The 20,437-nt window shown below is 44.8% G+C and overlaps 1 protein-coding gene across 4 annotated transcripts; it reads left to right on the plus strand.

Annotated features, from left to right (window-relative positions):
• Nucleotide 1: 1 nt before the first annotated feature.
• Nf-YC (nuclear factor Y-box C) lies at nt 2-18,094 on the plus strand. 4 transcript variants are annotated; one of them, XM_084578197.1, is made up of 10 exons: nt 2-190; nt 1,701-1,814; nt 3,590-3,775; nt 5,048-5,185; nt 6,961-7,065; nt 8,279-8,377; nt 10,554-10,616; nt 10,766-10,885; nt 14,895-15,026; nt 17,778-18,094. In XM_084578197.1, the coding sequence occupies exons 2-10, from the start codon at nt 1,707-1,709 to the stop codon at nt 17,925-17,927; spliced, it is 1,101 nt and encodes a 366-aa protein (XP_084434323.1). In that variant the 5' UTR covers nt 2-190; nt 1,701-1,706; the 3' UTR covers nt 17,928-18,094. The 4 variants fall into 4 exon arrangements, with proteins under 4 accessions (XP_084434323.1, XP_084434324.1, XP_084434320.1 ...); XM_084578198.1 differs by lacking the exon at nt 2-190 and adding an exon at nt 201-295 and having other exon boundaries at nt 6,964-7,065; XM_084578194.1 differs by lacking the exon at nt 2-190 and adding an exon at nt 556-755.
• The last annotated feature ends 2,343 nt before the right edge of the window (nt 18,095-20,437 follow it).

The raw sequence follows: 20,437 nt of genomic DNA on the forward strand, positions 1-20,437 counted from the left end.
CAGCGGTCGACCGTGTGTGTGTGTATGTGTGTGCAATCTTGTCGACTGCAGCCGCGCTGTACGGTGTACTCGATCTGTGTGCTGTCTCGAGCGCACGCCGCCGCTATGTCCGCGATCGGCAGCTGATAGGATGTCGACGTGGAATCTGTCACATGCTCTCGATCTCTAGTGCGACTGGCTAATCGACAAGGTGAGTGGTGCGTCGTTCGCGTGCTGCGCAGCGCCTATGGTCGAGAACCCAGCCACTGAGTGCGAGCGGTCCGCCGTCGTCCTATCAACTCTGTCCAATGGGGCGGTCAGTGCTCCTGTGATTGGCCTGGGCCCCCCAAGAAATGCTCCCTTCAAGGCACCGACTGATTGGCCGCCGGCGGATTTGAAAAACACCAACTCGTGGCCGCCGGCAGAGCACGCGGGATGCGCGAAAAGCAATCTTCTTTTCCACTGGTGTACTAGGCGATATTTCGTACAGGGCCGTAGACGACGCGCTACCCCGATTAGGCTTAGACGCGGTCACGGTCGACGCTGGTCCCAATGGCATCTCCGTTTATGGCGATAAGCGCGAGCCGCAGGTTGCTCGGGCGATAAACCGGCCCGCGTGTATCGCGATGACAGGCAACGTTGTGTTAGTCTGTCTGAGTGTTTCATGGTGCTTGTAAGGGGAATCAGTCGCTACCAAGCGTTTTGTCATGATCTGGCCGCTCATCGTTCACCCCACCGTGCCAACATAAAATTCGATGGAGTTCGCGGAGTTACAGGTGCTGACCCATGCCATTTACAACTGCCTAATTTCGAACAAAGGCTTCTGTTTTCCACTTCCTGGAATATTGTCATGGGCCTAATTTTTGTGAGAATTAAATGCATGAAGTTTTCACTTTGTGTGTTGCCTTTTATTCGTTTTGCTTAATGCTTACTGCTATTTATGTACGTTTTCTTCAGGAAAACTCTACTTACTTGCAACACTAGTAAGTTAGGGAAGGCATCAATTGTGTGCTGAGGTAATGATTCGATATGCTACTGCAGAAAGTCACATCACTAGTTGGATAGGCTTCAAGGAGAAAGCAACAAGTGCCCCTGAAAGGAGGCCCTCCAACCAATGGCATTGACTGATTGACTGAACTTTGCTAGCTGGCATGAAATTGCGAGCAGCGGCCAGATATTACGGAATTAACCACAAATTAACTGGGACTCCATGACGGCTGACAGCACAGGTCTGAGGGTTTCCTTTGAGAGGATTTTTGTCGCTTTGTTCTCGATTTTTATAAGGCTGTAGTCGGTTTTTAATACATGGCACATTTTATTTTTTGAAATACAAGTCGCATCTCATTTCTCTCAAACTTGAATGAGTGCTTTTGTACTAAACGTTTTATCATAAAGTCAGTGTTGTTCTAATGTAAGTAGTAAAAGCTCCGATATGTGCCCTTACTGGTAGGAACTTTGGATTGCTTTAGCTCAGCAGCTCATCATGAGTCAGTTATCAAGCTGCTCTCACTGAGTGAACAACGTGCTAACACATGTGGCAAAAGTGCCAATAGGTGTTGACAGGGGCAGTGCATAAGCTTACTCCCCCATAAATAGGTCTGCGCTTAATATGATCATGTAGTCATTGTCTAAACATTATGCACTTCCTTCTGAAGGAGCATTATGCTTTGGACGTAGATTTGGCCATGTGCTTATTGTATGACTATAACTTTTGAATGCAGGGCATCATGTCTGATTCCCAGACATATACGAGTGGCTCCGGCCAGACAGAGGCCCACCAGGCTTTGGAATACTTCTGGCCTCGCATCATGGAGGAGACGCGGAATCTAGGCGTGGTAGCTATCCTTTGCCACTCTGGTGTCTTTTGTGCAAGACTCCTTTAGCTGTTGCTACAAAAGTGGCAAAAAGGGTCATGCTTAAGTTGCAGTGTGTAAAAAAAATATTTTCACGGACAATAGGGCTAGACATGCCTAAAAAACAGTGCTAAGCTGTACCAGCAGCTTGAGTTCCGCACAGAGCGCGCGAGCTGACTTCAGCGTCTTTTTTTCTCCTAGGCGCCACCTAAGAATCTCGGGAACACCAGGTGGCAATATCTTCTTTATCTCATATTACTTTGTGTTTCATGCCGAAGCATAGAGTTTTTGCTAGTGATGTTCTACATTAGTGCATTTGACATTTGGCGACAACAAGGACAAAGGAAATGAACTGCCCCAAGAATGCCAGCGACACAGTGTGTGACGCAGCACATTGAGAACACTGAGCAAACATCATTCTGCCAAATAAAGAACGGCGAGTTTCCTACCATAAGGTGATCACAAAAACTGACAAACAAGTACTGTTTACAAGCGTTGAATTTCTGGCTAGTTAGTAATACATTTGGAATAACAGCACGAAGGACGAGGATGAAGATCAGAAGATCAGCACTGTGTTTGTGTCCTTCTGCACTTCGTCCTCGTCCTTCGCGCTGTTATTCCAAAAGTACTGTTTTCCACAATGGCGTTCCATGCTGTAACCAAAGATTAAGTCAGTTGCATTTGGGATGCTGACACAAAACCATATGGGTGTCATGAAAACAGTATCATGTTTGTGGCTGCCACAATGATTAAGGAATTTTCAGTCTTGCCACCAGCACACAGATTGCTCTGTCACTCAACCCAGCGCAGAGCAACCCAGTATCATTTTTTCAACCTAGTTGTTGCCAGTAAATTTCCATTTGCTTTTTTCTTTGCTGGCTATTTCATTTAAAAATTTTTTATTTCCCATGACTATAGGAGGTATTCAAGTGACGTCACACGCGCAATTTTGAGGTAGAGAGCAGTTTCAGCAGTTCAAGCCCAATAAGCTGATTAAATACGCCTGTAGCTTTTCGCCGTGCTTCTTGCACCACAAAATGGCCACCGACTGTGATGTAGGTGCATACTCTCTATACTGACAGAGTTCACGAATTCACTTTGAAATTCTGTTCTCAGAAGCTGGGTAGGATATAAGACAAAAGATGGTGGAGCTGTTACCCTACTTAAATCTGGTTAAAATGAGTAAAAGCAGCTGCCACAGTGTTTGTGTGTAGCTTCCGAGACATCGGTTGGACGAGACGTTGTCTTGGAAGCCATTGTACTTGCCCAGGCAAAACCGCTGCCGTGTGGCATGGACAGCTTGCAAACACACAAGCCTTAGACAATGTTAGATGATTTTGATAGGGTCGGAACACCTCCAGATTAATGCTTCACACTAAAAATGTCAATTCCCCCCCTCCCGCCCCGCTTCTGTTAATGTGTACAAACCTGCACACCAGCTTTAGAGATGATAGAGGTGTGATGTAAATATATTATGCCTGTTACAATTTTCTTCGGCAGTTTGACATGCTAAAAACATCTTGCTTAATTTTATATTTATGCATATGTAGGCAACTGTAGACAGCTGGGCATGCTGTTTATCCCAATGAAAAAAAAGAAAGCTTGTACAGGTGCTTCACATATGTTTTCAGGAAATTTCGCATGCCCACGGAAAAAGGGCACTTTTCTCTTAAAGCTTCGAATTGGTTTACAGCCTTGCCTTCCACATCCACTCGCTTTGATGCCTTTAATTAGTTTGTCCTTCTTCTTTTTTCCAGAATGAATTCAAAAACCAGGAACTACCACTGGCTAGGATAAAGAAAATAATGAAGCTGGACGAAGATGTGAAGATGATTAGTGCTGAAGCACCTGTGCTTTTTGCCAGGGCGGCAGAAATCTTCATCACTGAGCTTTCGTTACGTGCTTGGGTCCATACAGAGGACAACAAGAGGCGCACATTGCAGGTGACGCATCTCGCTAAGACTGTGATGACATTTATTTTGTTGAGGATTTTGCCATTGGCACACGAGTAGGGCAGGTGGGATCAGCACTATTCAGATGTGTAGCTAGCCTTACCTATTACAGCCTTGCTTTGCTTTTAAGTGCCCACCACAGTGACTTAGTGGCCATGTCGCTCTACTACCAAGCTAGGTAGCTCAGCTTCTGCTTTTTGGCTAAAGCAAAAAGCAAACCATTCTTTGCAATGTCAGGGCGCATTAAAGAACCTCAGGGGGTTGAAATCATTCGGAGGAGAAACCAAACCAACCAAAGCTGAGCATATCCAACATATAATGTTTCAGAATGGTCCCATCATGTGCAGTCTTTCTGAATGTGCTCGGCAGGAAGTATAATGACAATCGAACTGTAGCCTGAGTGGCTAGATGCCAGGAAGTGTTAATTCCATGCAAGATATATGGTGCAGTCAGTCCCAAAATATCAAATTTTCGCAATTCTAAGCATCCCCATAACTTCGCAAAAGGAAAATTTTGGAAAGAGCTTGCATGCAAATCTGAGCACCCTCCTTTTTGTAAGAAAGAGAGCGTAGACCAGCTTGCCAGTGCACTTGCTCTCTCAGTCGAGCCATTGGAGACCCAAGATGCAGCGAGATCTCCAGCTTCTCGTGTTGCTGCATTCTGACACTGCACTATAGCAGGTGACGCAGGACAGCAAAAGCCGACTGAAAGCGACCCCGAATACTTCATCACCGTATTGTCACGTGGACGTGGGATCGGTGGCTATTCGGCAGATCTCGGCAATTCTGACAGGCATTGCGGGCCCGTGTTGCTTTGTTTAGTGTCAGCTGTTCGGCATCCGTAACAGAAGTCAGAATGAGTTTTAAGAGGGCTCCCACAGCTTGAACTTCCAAGTGCATTGCATTTGCGTATGCGGAATATGTTTGCCAAATAAACTGTTAATTCTCGAGCCCTTTTTATTTTTTATTTTTTAATATCTAAGCACCCCCCTATGACTTTGTCACTTCGGGTATTGCGATCGTGGAAAAAAAGGAGGGTGCTTAATGAGTAAATATGGTACTAAATTTCTATTATGCTGTAACCTTCCCCATTTTTTATTCTCTTGTTTAACCTGAATGACCACTCACTTGCATTGTTGCTTGTAAATGTGCTTTTGAAAGAGGACTTGTTTGCATGGGGATGACCTTATTTTGTAGTTGTTTGTGTTGAGCGTGGCAGATGCATTGTCCAGGTGGTGCTTGACCCATTTTGTGGATGTTGCAGAGAAATGACATAGCCATGGCTATCACTAAGTACGACCAGTTTGATTTCCTCATCGATATCGTGCCAAGGGACGAGCTCAAACCGGCTGCCAAACGGACTGAGGAGACAGTGCGGACAACCACCATGCCTGCTGACCAGGTGAGCGGTGACCTTGTTGCTGCTGACATGTGTATTTTGCCTAGCTGCTTGTGCATGGCACTCTGTGGAAAAAAGCCATGAACAGGAGTCTGTAATCGCTTAGCTACACTGCAGAACGGTGAGTATAGTAGGTTTTGCTTCCGACACCTTTTCTGGGAGTGAATGGTGCCAATAAAGCCAGCAATGAGCTGAGCTTGATGTGGAATAAGGTAAGTCTTACAAGCTGCACCTGACAAATTAGGGTGCCTCTAGCCACAGTTGTCAATGCAGGATGCTAGGAGATTATCTGCTTAGCGACGTTTTGCATGCTGGGTCTTTATTGGCATTCATCCACTGTAGCATGAGAAAAGCAGGTTGCAAATTTAGTAAAGTTTTTGCAATTTTGTTGCCTGTAATTTTAGAGCGGAAGAATCATTCTGACTAGGGTGCCTTGTAGCTGGACTGTGTGGAAATGGGGTCCAGAAAAAAATGTACGTGCAATCACCATACTGTAATAATGCATGAAATGACAAACGAAGAAAGAGGCAAGACAACACAGAGATCACCTTTTGTGTTTTTATATTATGGTGATTCCCAGAAGCAGGAGACGCCTGCTTCTGGGAAAGAGAGCAATGGTTAGCCTTGACCGCCTAGTAAAGAGCAGAGACATTAGTCTGCCAACCAAGATCCGTATAACCCGTGCTATGGTCTTTCCAGTTGTGATGTATGGATGCGAGAGTTGGACTGTGAAAAAGGCTGACCGCCGAAGAATTGACGCGTTTGAATTGTGGTGCTGGCGAAGACTCTTAAGAGTTCCTTGGACTGCCAGAAGATCAAATCAGTCGATATTGTCGACCATAAACCCTGACTGCTCATTGGAGGGTCAAATTCTAAAGTTAAAGCTCAGCTACTTTGGTCATCTGATGAGAAGAGAGGAGTCGCTGGAGAAAGATTTGATGTTGGGAAAGGTTGAGGGTCGCCGGAGAAGGGGTAGGCAGCGAACGCGATGGTTAGATGGCATTCTCGAGGCATTGCAGATGAAGCTATGTGATGTTAAGAAGATAGTGAGAGACCGGAAAGCGTGGCGTGACATGGTCCATAGGGTCACGAAGAGTCGGACACGACTGAACGCCTGAACTGAACTGATTATGGTGAACCGAAACCAACTTGTCAAGCTTTTCTTCCTTCAGACAAATGTGTAAGCTTTGAACTGGGTAGTCCTGTTTTGTAGTGAGGTGTATGTGTTTGCATGCTTTGTGACACTATTTTTACATGCATTTGTACAAGTTTCCCTCACACATATGGCATATCATATCATAGCGGCAGGCTACGAAAATTTGATGCATAACTGCGCGCCTGTCTTCAGGCGTATTTTCAAGCATTGTATGCCACTTAAAATTTTGTAGTTTTGATGACGAAACCTGAAAATGTTGAGCTTGCTACTCTTAGAGTGGAAAGGCCACTTTTCTGCATGTGTGCATCTGTGAAAGAGATAGATGAGCAAAGCAGTTATTGTTTGTTGTATGCATGAGGGCGTGCCTCTCACAAGAAAAGCAAAAGGTATTCCTGAACTGCAAGTTTCACGCAGTCAGAAAGCGCCTAATAGAACTTCGAAAACACTTTTTTTGGAGATCAACTGGAGTGAAGTGGCTTTTTGTTTATGTTTTTGCAAGTTCCAATCACTTTTATTTATGCCTACTTGTGTGTTCATACTGTGAACTTTTTTGTTGTTGGTTTTCCCCCCGATAAAACTGTGAAACTGATGGCAAGTGTCTATCCATTCTCCACTGTGAAAGCAGGTGCAGTACTACTTCCAGCTGGCGCAACAACATCAGGCAGCCTTACAGCAGCAGCAGCAGCAACAGCCGGCGACTGCTTTGACCGCAGCACCCCAGCCACAGGTCAGGGCTTGTCAAAGAGATGATGTCACAACTGCAATGCTTTTCATGCAGTGCCTTTCTCTTAGTGTGTCTGTACTGTACAACTTGAGAACAAGATGGCGAGGCCTCTCTGTCGGGTACCTCCAACCAATAGCATCGACCCATTGTGATGATGTCACAGTTGCCTGCTAACATTGCATAGCAAGTGGCACAGCAGGTGAAGGGTAGTTGATGCTATGCCATGGATTTAGGTTGGCATCATTGGTTGAATGGCAACCTGTGAAAATTGTACCCGACTATCTTGTGGGGTCAGTGTGAAGCGGAGTACATATGGCCAAGCCATTGTTGCAAATCCAACATCCAGTTTTACCCGCTGTGGTGGTTCAGGGGTCATAATGCTCAACTGCTGAAGCCAAGGATGCGGGCTCAGTATGAGCCACGGCAGCTGCTTTTCAAGAGAGGTGAAAAGCAAGGTCCCCTTGTTTGGCAGTGCATGTTAAAAAACTCTAGGTGGTCGAAATTTCCTGGAGCCCTTTACTCTGGCATTCCTTACTTAGTGACTCGACTCTATTTCAGACGTTAAACCCTATAAATCAATTAACCAAACTGGAAATGAGCTGGACCTGCATTAGAGTGTTGCACGGCATGCCGTTTAATGAGATCGCATTGACCTTTGCCATACTGCTTTAGTAAAGCATGATCTCTCAACAAAAATCCAAGGCTGCTACATATTTCTGTATTGTGCATGCCATGCATGCAGCAAATTGCTGCATTGTAATGCACGTGTGTCTCAGATATCATGCTCAGAGCATTGGCCCCTTGGCCTAGCAAATAAATATAAAGTTGACTTGTTATGTGGACTGATATATAGTATTCTGAAGGGTTAACTGGCGTCATAAAACAAGGATTTCCCTGACCAGTACACTGTAATGGAACTTGGGGCTATTCAAGCTGTCTTCTGTTCAGCTTTTTAGCCTTGTTTTCCCCACAACCTAGTACCTCCCTGTTTCTGGAAATAAATCAAATCAAAATCAAGCCTGCTGTGAGACAAAGGCCTCCCCCAGCCTCAACCTGGATTTGGTCACTTGTTCTGTGTACAGCGTGCCTTCTTACAGTAACTGAATGCAAGATAATCATAGCTGGAGCTGAAACTGATCTCATCTTGACTGCTCGTAAACAAGTTTGCTGTTCACTGGGCGAGGTTATTCAAATCGCTCATACTTCCTCATTGCAGATCCAGATAGTGCAGGCGTCCGGCACCAACGCTCAAGCCTTGACAGTGCAGAATGCGGCTCCTTCATTCTCAATGCCATCAGTGCTGCAAGTACAACAGGTCAGTGGAAGAAATCGCCACCACATTACGCAACCATAGTGCATTCTGTTCGCATATTTGGACATATGATGTCGAAGGCCCCTTGACTGCTTTTGCAGCTAGAGTTACTACTGGGAGTTTGCAAATATCTGAAATTTTGAAGCCTCCAAATAGTATAGTTGCTATTGGATTCAATTCACACTCCACTTTCACTATTTGAGCCTCCTATAACCTTTACGCAAGGGCTAAGCGGACTATGTATCATCACGAGCGCAGTGTTTCGGGCAACATTCCTACTGCTGAGCTTGGCCTTCAGACATCGCGAGGGAGCTTGGATGTGATTGTTGTGCCTGTCTTGTGCTTTGCCAGTACCTTGTCTCGTCATTAGCCGACTGCTGATGTGACAACATTCAGTAAACTTCCTTTTTTATGTGAGCACTAAGTTAAACTGATATAGTATTAGGCTTTTTGTCACTGACAAAAGTTATCTAAAAACTGTAAATAGTTTGCTATTTTTACTGCATGATCCCTGTCTGCTTATTTAGTGCCTGGTAGGCCATGCAGGTATAACAAAATATGTTGTTGATGGATGAAAACAATTTATTTGCAGTATCTCTATTTCTTTTTAGCTCTGGTTTTTGCGCAACATCATTTCTCTATTATTTTTATTCACTTCGCACTCAGTAATTTGCTCTCTCCACACTCTAAATTTTTTTTTTATGGCCATGTTTCGCAGCAGATTTCACCTGTTATTTATCTTAACAGTCTTTAAAAATATTTGGAAAATAATCAGATCGCACAGCTCTACATTAAGTATATGGCCCAGTGTTTTCGTCGGAATACATGGAGAAAGAATTTTGCGTGCAGAGCAAGCTAAGTAGATGCTGGCTTCTGCTGGCATGAAAGCCACGCCTGTGTCTAAAGTAAAGTGCCCTCTGTCTTCAAGTGAACTGCGTGGGTGGTGTTTCCTGACGTTGCCAGAACACTGTAACATTCCTTTTTCATTTTCTTTTTGGCACAAAAGGAGGTTACCTCAGAGGCAGTAAAAGGTTCTTTCTCCATCAGCATGTGATCGACATAAATGAAAGCTTTGTGACCACTGAACACAAGATCCTTAGTGCACTAATCGTGGTGAAAGAACAGCCGAGTCCTGCCCTGCTAAAAATCTTTGCAGTTTTTTTACCTCCAAAATAATAGTTGTAAGAAGTTTTACAAGAAAGGCTAGAGGTGTGCAAATATTGAAATTTTTTAGTCAAATGCAAATACAGGGAAAAAAATGCCTTTCAATATAGAATATCTAGTCAGTGATTAAGAAAGAATGAAAAATTAGAAAATAGCAAACATTGCCTCATTTATTTTAGGGTTCACATGGTATTGGCAAATAAAATAAACTGGTATTGCACAGAAGTGCATATGCTACTGAAAAATATAATATAAACGCTATGCAGGGTTTCGTATATACCGGTTTTCTATACAGGAAGGACGTACATGAAACCAGGTGTTGTCGTACTGTACTGCTGCTGAATACAGTAAACTTATCGTTTCAGCGTTCAAGGAACCAGAAAGAACTGTCAGAGTTAACCAAAAGTTTGAATTATCGAATGGGCGTGAAAAAGTGATGAAAACTGTTTGCATTTTAGATGAAACCGAAGTGAGAGCCCCAATTTTTTCCCCAGCTTCGTCAAGTTCTTCGCTTTGCACACACTTTGGGAAGGCTCCCTTCACAAGTCACAAAACTGCCCCATCGCACTTTAAAGATGCTTCACAGCACAGTCCACGCACAGCACAGTTCATCAAAGTCAAGCATTGTGATGAAACTACAGGGAATTGGAAGTTTCTCAGTTTATTCACGAATTTTCGAGGATTCGAAAAATTCTGAATATGCGTATTTCGAATGTGAATGCGAATGACAACCACATTTAGTTCTTAATCAAAATATCGAATATTTGCACCCCCTAAGAGAGACCTAAATATGGAATTCTTTGTATTGTTGTTCACGGATGCATACGCATGTTACAGCAGTTTGAGCACTACCGAAGCTGCTAGGTGATCCTTATTGCTGAAGAATGTGTTCAGTCTATGGTTGTATCGGGGGCATTATAACTGGCAGCTGGGTTGTCCAATATAACATAGTGTCTTTGCTCATACAGGTCTGCGATTTGCAGGCAGCAGCTGAGCGTATGCTTTGCCCTTGCAGGTTGGGACCGCCGAACAGCAGCAACAAGCCCAGCAGCAGCAACAGCAGCAGATCCAGCTGCAGGTGAGTCCATCCGGGCAAATGCGACCTCTTGCATGTTTACAAGGTATGCCAATCTTCAGGTGTGCCCCGCGTTCCTTGCGCATTGCCCGAGATTGATTTTGATGTCCTTTGCGTCTTGCGAGTTCTTACACCGTGCTGTGCCACTGCAGACCCAGCCCCAGGTGGTGCAGTTGCAGCAGCAGGTGCAGACGCAGCAGGTGGCCCAGCAGGGGGGCATCCAGATTGTGCAGCAGATAATCAACAGCAACGGCGAGATACAGCAGATACCGGTGGGTGTTGTGGGCACACACCACCCACTGCTTATAGTACTATTGTTGCATGGAGTGTTGTGTGCACTCTTGTATGCTCGGCAGAAGTTCCTGCCTGGACAGTTAGTACTTCATTATGTCATTGAGAAAACTTTTAGCACAATAGAAAAGACAAAGGATAGCAGACAAACGGGACAAGTGCTTGTCCCATTCGTCTTTACTGTTGTGCTACAAGTTTTCCTGGTCGCTACTTTTACAGTACTGTTGTTGCATAGGGTGTTGTGCACACTCTTTTAAGCCAGCGCATTTTTTATTATTATTATTATTTATTTGTTTATTTCAACCAAATTCAGTCGAACCCGGATATATCAAACTCGAAGGGGAGCTCGAAATAGTTCGATATATCGATAATTCGATATACAAAAATCGGCTTGTGACGACACAAAAAACGATACCGTATTTGTCACGTCAGCAACCCACTCCCATAATGAACCCACCCTGCACTTTTGCACGGAGAATTTGAAAAAAAAAAAAAAAGCGTCAAGGCCAGCTCGCTCACATGCAAGCGATTGAGCGATCTCAGGGACGAGCGGCAGCGACAGAGCGAAAAAAATTGTTGGAACTGCGTTCCTCTCGCTGCTCGAGCCATCACGGCAGCTCTAAACTAGGTTTCTGTGTTGCCGCGGCAGAAATCGCGAGCGTTTTCGCTTGCATGTCGATGGCGCGCGTCACTCCGGTCTCATCCGCAGCTCATTTCTTGGCAGCGTGCCAAGATGCTGCGCAGCGATAACGTCGGGGCGCGTTTATTTTCTGATAGCTCCTGCGGTGGCGGGAGCGAACTTGGCAGAGTGCCCGTGATGGCTTGATTGCACAAGCCTGGTTCGATTTATCACACCACGCTTGGGGCGGGCGTCATGATCGCAGCAGCTGACCGCGTGCTTTCGTTGATTCATACATGCAAGGATAAACGACTCCCACAAAAAGAAAAAAAGAAAAAACTTCCGCTTCTTAACGTCCGACCAGCACAACGATAAAAAAGGATGACTCGCAAAAAAAAAAAAAAAAAGAGCTGCCGCTTTTTAACGTCCGCAGGCACCAGCACCATAGCCACCTCAGCCGCCGCGCACGCAGAGGGTTCGCAACACACGCTGGAGAAAGCGTTGATGCCTGTCTGAAAACGGGCTGAGCTGGCTTGGCGCATGCGTAGCGCGTGCTGAAGGAGAGAGATAGCTTGGCAAAAGGATGGGCGAACGTCGTGTGTTGGCGCGCGGAAAACGATAACTGCAGATGCGCGCGCCTTTGGGGAATGGGCGCGGCGCTGCCCAGACCAGCCGTCGCCGAACTGTCCCCTCTCATTCCTTCCGCACGCACGTGGCTTGAAAACGGCACGCGGCAAACGGCCAAGGGTGATGCGATCATCTTTGGGGAAAGCACACTTTCCAGTGCGTGGTGCGGAGTTCGATATATCGAACGACCGGTGAAATTAAGTTCGATATATGGCGCGGCTTTCCTATATTTTTACATGGGATTTTCAAGGGGATATTCTGTAAGTTCGATATAACCAAAATTCGATATATCCAAGTTCGATATAACCGGGTTCGACTGTATGTTCAGCCTTTGTAAAAACTTAGCAGACAACAGTGACATCTAAACTCCCACCAGTTAATCTGGGGCAACTTGAAGCAATGTTACACCGTGGCATTTGGCTTCATTCCAGCGGGCAGTGTGGTGCAACCTGCATATAAAGTCAGCCTGCCCTGCATTTTTTCATGCATACTTGCAAGAGTGCCGTGCAAGAGCTGTGGAGGCATGGCGCCATTCCCTGGTGCCCACTGATGGCCACCTTGGTGCCATCTCATAGCATTCACACTGCCATGCAGTTTTAGTAGACACTTTATGGCTCTTTACCTCTCTTGAGAGATCTACACCAAGCTGGCATCATCTTCCCATGATCAGCCAGTTCATGCAAATGGAGAGAACTTTTATTCTTTTTTTTTTCTTTATAACCTTCTTCGCAGTCCTAAGTGGCTTGCGTGTTTGTTGATTTTCAGCCCTTCGTGCACACTAAACAAGAGCACAGGGCACATCTAGGGTTGTCCTACAGTTGTGCGTTATGCAGTAGCCTACCCTCATCCGCCTTTCTTTGTTGACTTTTACTGGATAGAACGAGTGCTGTTGTGCATGGCTGCTAGCCATTATGTTACACGGGGCGTTTCAGATAACTTGAGCCAAGAATTTGAAGAAAGCAGCACAGCGTAGCTTAGTTAAACCAACAGCATGTCATTTGCCATCATGTAGCGCTCCTCAGAGTATTTATAATGCCACTGCATTAAAGGCCCCCTTCTCCAGAAAATCTAGTGTTGGTGTTGTGAGCAAAAAGTTACGGGAATGCCTCTGGCAGGCATATTGTGTCAAAATTACGAATGCTCGCTCAGGCTTACTAACAAAATTTTGGTCAGCAGTCTCGCTCAAACTCACACACGCTCGGGCATACCGAGCTCGTGAACTCATGCACTTTGTACTTAACTGAACACATATATTAAAGATTTCGTATTGTTCATCTTAGTTAATGAACTAATTACACAGAATGTAAAAGATACATTTTGAGAAGAACTACATGGTGGCAAACAATATGCTGTTGGCTTCACCGAGCTGTAGCGCTCTTTCTTTTTTAATCCTTGGTTAAAGTTACTTGAAACGCCCTGTATACATACTTCATTGTGATGACACATGTTCATGTTTAAATGTTTGATAAATGTAAAGTAAGATGTTTAGCCCTTCCCAAGTCAACCTTGAACTAAAGGCTTTAAAACTGAAGATTTTGATCTTCATGTTAACTGTATTGTGTTTCTCAATGTCTGATACAAATTTCATTGCAGATTTTGATTAAATGTTCCGCTTCTAAACATTTTGCCCCATTTACAGGTGCCCACAAAAGTTTGTGGAAGGTTTAAACAAGTCAACTCAAATTTCATTGTGAACTGTGCGAGTCAACCAAGGAAGTGCAAAGTGCCTCCTTCCTTCTGTGGTTTATTGCTTGAACAACTAAGAAATTGAGCTTTTCTGAAATATCCATCTCCCGAAAACTTTTGGGGCATGTGTGTGTGCTGTCGTCCACTTCTTCCCTTCATTCAGCGCTCAAGTAAACTAGCACAGCGCAGTGTGTGAAGCAGTGGCTGCTGTAATACAGATGCACTTTTTTCTTCTTGGTGAACTGCTTTTTGTGTATGGTGCATGCAAGTTCCTAGTGGTCATTCGACACCTGATTACCGACTGTAACAAACTGAACTCAAGATAATCTCGGATATATCAAACCCAGATGTATTTAATTATTGATTGTGTTGAACATTCAAAGAACCCGCTTGGTAGTTCCATGCAGCCGTGTAGGACCAGTGGGCACATTGACCGACTCTTATAAACGAGACATCCAATGTACCGAACTGTGTCATGAGGGATGTGACAAGTGATTGGTGGTAGCCTTTGGTCTGGCAGACCCATTTTCCACGATACTGCCGCCGAAGGCATTGCAAAACCCAACTGTACCATAATCTTGACTAAGTATTGTGCTTACATAGTGCACTAATAACATAGTTAGGCCTCTTATGCTAGGCAGCGGCTACACACAAAGCACCGTCGGTGCCTCAGTACACTGCTAGCACTGCGCCGACGGGCAGCACGTCGCTGCAAAACGTGTGCAATTTGCACATTGCTACAGTTCATTTCCTTCTAGATTGCAGACGATCATATCCACTGCGGTGTTTGATATGCTAAACTATTAATATATTGAACTGTTGTGCGATCTTCAAGTTAGAAGTACCACGCTCGACCGCGTTATTCTTCCCTTGTAGAATTAAAATTGTGCTTTACTGCTGTTCATGGCCAAGCATTTTGTTGTAGTCAGTGCTATCCCACAGGCTTGAGTTTCTTCTACTGCTTTCCTGGCAGGAAGCACATCTCACAATTGTGCATAGATTTTAGAGCTCTAACATGTGTGATGGCTTGCACGTCTTTTCCTCCTTCTGCACTGCAGATCCAGCTGACACAGGCGCAGTTGCAGCTGATCCGGATGCAAATGCAGGGACAGAGCACTGGCCAGCCTATCATCATCCAGACAGCACCCATCCCCCAGGCAGCACCACAGCCCCCACCACAGCAGCCACAGGTGAGGAACATACAGGCACTGTGCACAGAAAACATGGGTGTGAGCAGTTGCCAACCGCCCGCAGATAATGGCTCCACAGTTATCGACAAGACTTAGTCCCCGAGACACCCCAGTGCTTGAGTGTACAGGGACTGTATGAATACGAAGCAGGGAACCATAGTTTAGTCTTGTCGGTAAAAGTCAAAACATTTTTTCTCTATCACTTTTAAAATTTTTCAATGAATCGATACCTAATTTCAGCAAGAATCAGAATTTTTTTAAATTCGAGGCAGAGCAAAATAGAAAAGTTGATCGCTTTACACAAAAGCCAGAACCGACTAATTTATTCTGCACATGCGTCATCTCTTAGATTTCAAGGTCCGCATTGTGTTTTAGGCGCTGATGGAGAGAATTTACGTGCAATATTTTTGGCAAGCTATATACCTTTGCAACAAGGGCTCCCTGGGCATCTCCATATTGTCTGCTGTGCTGTTGTGTGCACATGGCGCTAGTACTGTGGAGGCAGCATACAAACCGGTTTCCAATAGCCCAGGGAGGAGGATTTTTGACATCCTCCTCGCCCGATGTGAAGGTCTAGACCAGATTTTTTAGCTGCTCCCGTGCGGTGCCATTTTCTGCCGACTAGCGCACCGCCGCTTGGGTGCTTCTTTGGGGACTGTGAGGCCGCGTTATCACTACGGCCGTGCCTGTACAATAGCCACGTTTAGCTAGCCTTCAGGCGCTGGAGAACATCGGCAAAAACATTTTCACCGCACGGTTGTGTTGGAGTGAGTTTGTTTGCATTGTCGTAGAGTTAATATCAACTTATTTATGAGGTTCAGTTTGACGTAACTGTGTTGGTGGTCATCACGCAGCTGCGCTAATAATGCCATCTTGGTCCCTTACTGACAATAAAACTTTTGTAAGCAATTGCAAACATTACTCTTGTGTACGACTCGCATATAATTCCACTTCCAGTCCGCTCTTCCTTCCTACCAGCCATTTCGAACCTTACCAATTAGATAGTGTTGTTTGCGTGGTGTGCGCCAGTCACATCAACAAATTATCACATCTGAGTTGATAAGCTAATGGCAGGCAAATTTTTTTTTGCGCTTTATTTATGAACATGGCCACATTAAGATCGTTATTTTTTATCCCTGGAACTCTATAGCACCTATCAAACTGTAGCACCTGCATGTCAAACTTAATGCACCTTTTAATTTATATACTGCATATACATTCGTACATGCCAAAGAAACAGCAGCAAGACATTGCACACTACACAGGTGCTTCAGCTCTGTCTTCATCGAAGCGCAGCCGTCGCTTCTGTGATCGAACCTGTCTTCCGGCTCAGCAGTCAAGAGCCCTAACCACAGAGCCACCGCTGGAGGGCACAACCCCATTTCGCTATTTGTATTAATCCTTGAACAAATATTAACACAGCAGCCAGCTCTCGTGAGTTTTGCAGCGACAAGACGAATATACTCGATTTCGATGTTATTGGTATGTGTGTGAAACCGCTGCTTAGCCGGTTGGGGCAGGTCGTAGCAAGTAATGAAATCGTGTTTGTTGTGTCCGAGGTAGATACTAACTGCAAAAAGCTACTACACTCAACCGGTTTGCACGGCGACTTCTCTCTGAAAAGGAAATAACAATTGAGAGTCCTGGTAGTCGTGCTTAGGTTCCCTTAAAGGAATAACGAAAGCCAAAGACAACCACTGTTGGTCTAAAAAACGTTTTGCCTAAGAAAACTTCAGCACGAAGCTCGTCGATCTGGTTAAATCTCACACCATGGAATCAGGTCCAAAAATCTACATCCTTGTACGTAAACTATAAAAAAAAAAGTGTGGATTTATTACACGCACAAAAAAAAAAAAACACCACTGCTGCACATAAACAATTTACAGTTTGTAAACCATGCACGCAAGAGTACCCTCATATATTGCGTCACCGAGGGAACAGTGCGCTTCAAATTGCTGTAGCACTCTCTGGAACAGGGAGAAATGTGAGTAGCAATGCACAGCACACGCCTACATGCATAGGTGGTAGAGCACATTAACGACAGAATTGAATGCTCACTCACAAACACGTATGCAACGCGAGGCGCCCACGTGATCCTTAATCCCCTAGCAACGTGCGCCCGACAGATGGCACCTGGTGTCGATAGTAGGAGCGCGCTAGCAGCCTGCATGTGAGGGTAAAAATATCTGGTCTATAATCATTGCCTGTCAACCTGACCAATCTTGTTCTTATAATTAGTTAATTTCCATCTCATCTTCAGGAGCAAAAATTATTGCATGTTTTTCCCACTTCGTTGATTTTACATTTAGGGTGTTATTAAAGCTAGTTTGTATTACGTGTATTTAAGGCTTTCATTTACAAACACTTAATTATGCTTATTTACTCGCACCAGCCACTGGCAGGCTGGAAAAGCAGGGGATCGCTTACTTCAGGTTTTTGTCATAATTTGAGCAAAAAAAACTTTTGTGCTAACAAAGCCACCAGCAGCTTTCTCTCTCCCTCTTTATTTCCTTCTGAACATTTTCTCGAATCTCTAGAAACTCCCTTTCTATGAAGCCAGACTTTTAAACACACCACTTGAGACAAGTGAACCTTTGATGATGATGTGCAATCACAGCCAGCACATTTTAGCAGGTGCTTAAATCGAGCTAAAGGCAGAATATATAAAGAATCGGCAGATAAAACACAGGAAAGGAGCGGAGCTTGCGTTCACCGTTAACAAGACGTGCTCTCTCTTTCCCCACTACCTAGACGCTGTACCAGATCCAGCAAGCTCCTGGGCAGCCAGCTTCGGTTTTCCTGGCTCCGACGGGAGCAGTGACGGGCACGCCACAGACAACCGTCCAGATCCAGACACAACAAGAGGCGCAAGCCACCGACGACGACGGCACAGATCAGTGACGATGGAGGTCTCTCGCGGCTGTCAATACTGCTGCACCCTTGTAAAAGCCATTGTTGTACAGATCCGCTTTTCACCACCACCCTCACAACCCGCGTTTTTGTAGCATGCTGCCGCCATTTGTCTGCCAGAATAAATGGGGACATGTGGCACCATCACCTCCACCACCAAGATATTGTGTCCATGTTTGCCTTCTAGTCTGTGATGGAGCATGCCTCAACTTGCTGCATCAAGCAGTGCTCTCTTCTGTGCCTGGTGCTGTCAGCCTTGACTGTGTCGAGGATCTCATAAGCACCCACGAAGTTCAATGCGGGGTCCAAGAAAACTGTGAATCAAACTTTTTTTATGAACGTGCACAAAAGAGCAGCCAAAGGAATATTTCTGCACTGTCTAGTTTACTGCGTCAGTATGTTGAAACACTGCACTGAATGTACGACTGCCTAAATGCACACAATACAGTTATTCGACTCTCCAGTTGCACAAAACAAATTAGGCTAGTGCCTAGCCTCTTGTAGGTTTTGCCATTGTTTAACATTGTTGGTTATTGAAAATCACGTGGGGCGCAGGAACACTGGCCAAATGCCTCATTTGCTAGCTAGCATTCGTTTCTCCCTTTCTCATTTAGGTTTTCTGTCTTCTTTTTCCTCAGTGTGCTGATGTGTTCACCGACCAGTTAGTCTTCCTTTCCTGAAAATCAAGAGAATCCATATTTTTAAGTCTAGACTCAAATGGTTTTCCAAGTGGGTCCAGATCCCAGCAAAAAACAAACAGCAGGCTTTATCAGAGTAATAGCTTCAAGGACCACAAGAGTGCCTCCAAGAGCAGACCTCTATTGTTAGGATAAAGTTCACTGCGCAGGCTTCGAGAGCCCTCACGATAGAAGAAAAAGTGTCACCGCAGCCATTGCCAAGAAAGCATTAAAAAGTAATCTCGTCTCTTCATGAGTTTCTGGTGATGTCAGCATTGCTTTGAACATTAGAGACCTCTAGAATAACATGCGCTGCTAAGTAGGTTTCTGGTGATGCTAGCAACGAACATTCGACTCGGCATTGCACTGCTACTACCAGCGCACCAGTGTGGAGGCCTACGTAGGCTAGCTTCTCTCTCATTGTTTGAACGGGACAGAAGGGTAGTCTAGCCTCCGGAATCCACAACGAAAATAATGTTGCTGCACATATTACACTTGCAAATTCAGCTGGCAACAGCAACAGTAGTTAATTACCCAACCGTTTTCTAGCTTTTAAGTTTCCTACCAGTGACAGTAGCATCTTTGCAATTATATTGTTACAATCTATTCGTGCAGGCAAACTATCGGTTTGCTGCCGGTGTCCCTTTGAGAAAATTGCCGTTTATATGAGAGCAACCACACATTCACTTGCTAGCTTCACATATCTATGGATCTACTGCAGTATCATGCACCTTACAGCAAAAAAAAAGAACACTTGTTTGCCTAGCAAACATAGGATAACTGACTGCCAGCAGTCTTTCATTACAAGAACTACATGCAGAAAGCACACGCACCAAAACTAATTGCAACAGTAAAAAAAAAAAAAAAAAAAATTGCTGTGGATTAGCTTTTGGTTAAACCTGGAGTTACACGAGAGCTATCTGCATGGCTACGCTTAGGTTCGGCTTGAAAGTAAAGACATGGCCTATGCACATAGTAGTTTACCATGGTTCCAGCTTTAGTTATGCCATGAGGGCACCTCACACTTCTAAAGTACAATGAGGCAAAAGCCTCTGTTACGCGGTGGTCCAAAGCCCTCCAATACAGCATCTCTGTTTTCACTCCTACCTTCACAATGACGCGACAGTGTGAGCTACCAGACAACACATAAAGCCTCGCTTTAACCGAGCCATATGAATGTGCCTGTGTGGCCTAGGGATAATGTGAATGTAAGGGTTTTAGCAGACTATGTCGCCACCTTCCCATATGAAAGGGGAGGCCCGAGTAATGTCAGGAAGCCCTACATCTAGTTGATGATGAACTGTCAAAATTGCACATACCCACGACAGGTGATTGGCCAGGGTACATTGTAGATTCTAAATATATATTGTCAAGGACTGGTGTATTCAGATAAATAAGGGCGTTTAATTAGAATTAGTGCCCTGCCATGTCAGCTGCCGCCTCCCAAGACTCCTTCTTCGCTCTTCGGAGAGACACGGACAGGAACGGCGACTGTGGCCAATGTAGTTCTCGCTACAATATACAACAAAATCCAAGTTTGACGACACATTGCATTCCTTTGGTCACCGGTTATTTCTTTGTGCTAGTGCTACAAATGAACCTATGTCCTGACTAGCCAAACCAGATTTACAAGAATTGTGTGCCTGTCATGTATGAAGTAGTTGAGTGCTCCTAAACTGCAGTAACTATGTACAGGAAGTAGCCAGTCCCATCAGTGCAGACTTATTTCAACTAAAAAATTAACCTGAAAAATTCCTGCATGCACATAGTGAAGCAGCAACTTACTCAATGATAACAAGGCGCTAAAACAGGAAAGGGCTAGCA

The sequence above is a fragment of the Amblyomma maculatum genome, chromosome 9 (genome assembly GCF_055883805.1).
Source record: "Amblyomma maculatum isolate TAMU_Amacu chromosome 9, ASM5588380v1, whole genome shotgun sequence".
Taxonomy (NCBI): Eukaryota; Metazoa; Arthropoda; class Arachnida; order Ixodida; family Ixodidae; genus Amblyomma; species Amblyomma maculatum.

Bases quoted from the DNA above. Each gene is read 5' to 3' on its own strand.
- Nf-YC (XM_084578198.1), top strand. From the start codon at position 227: ATGGTCGAGAACCCAGCCACTGAGTGCGAGCGGTCCGCCGTCGTCCTA. The intron at 1,815-3,589 runs GTAGCTATCCTT...TCTTTTTTCCAG, and splicing joins AGACGCGGAATCTAGGCGTG to AATGAATTCAAAAACCAGGA. The intron at 10,886-14,894 runs GTGGGTGTTGTG...TCTGCACTGCAG, and splicing joins GCGAGATACAGCAGATACCG to ATCCAGCTGACACAGGCGCA.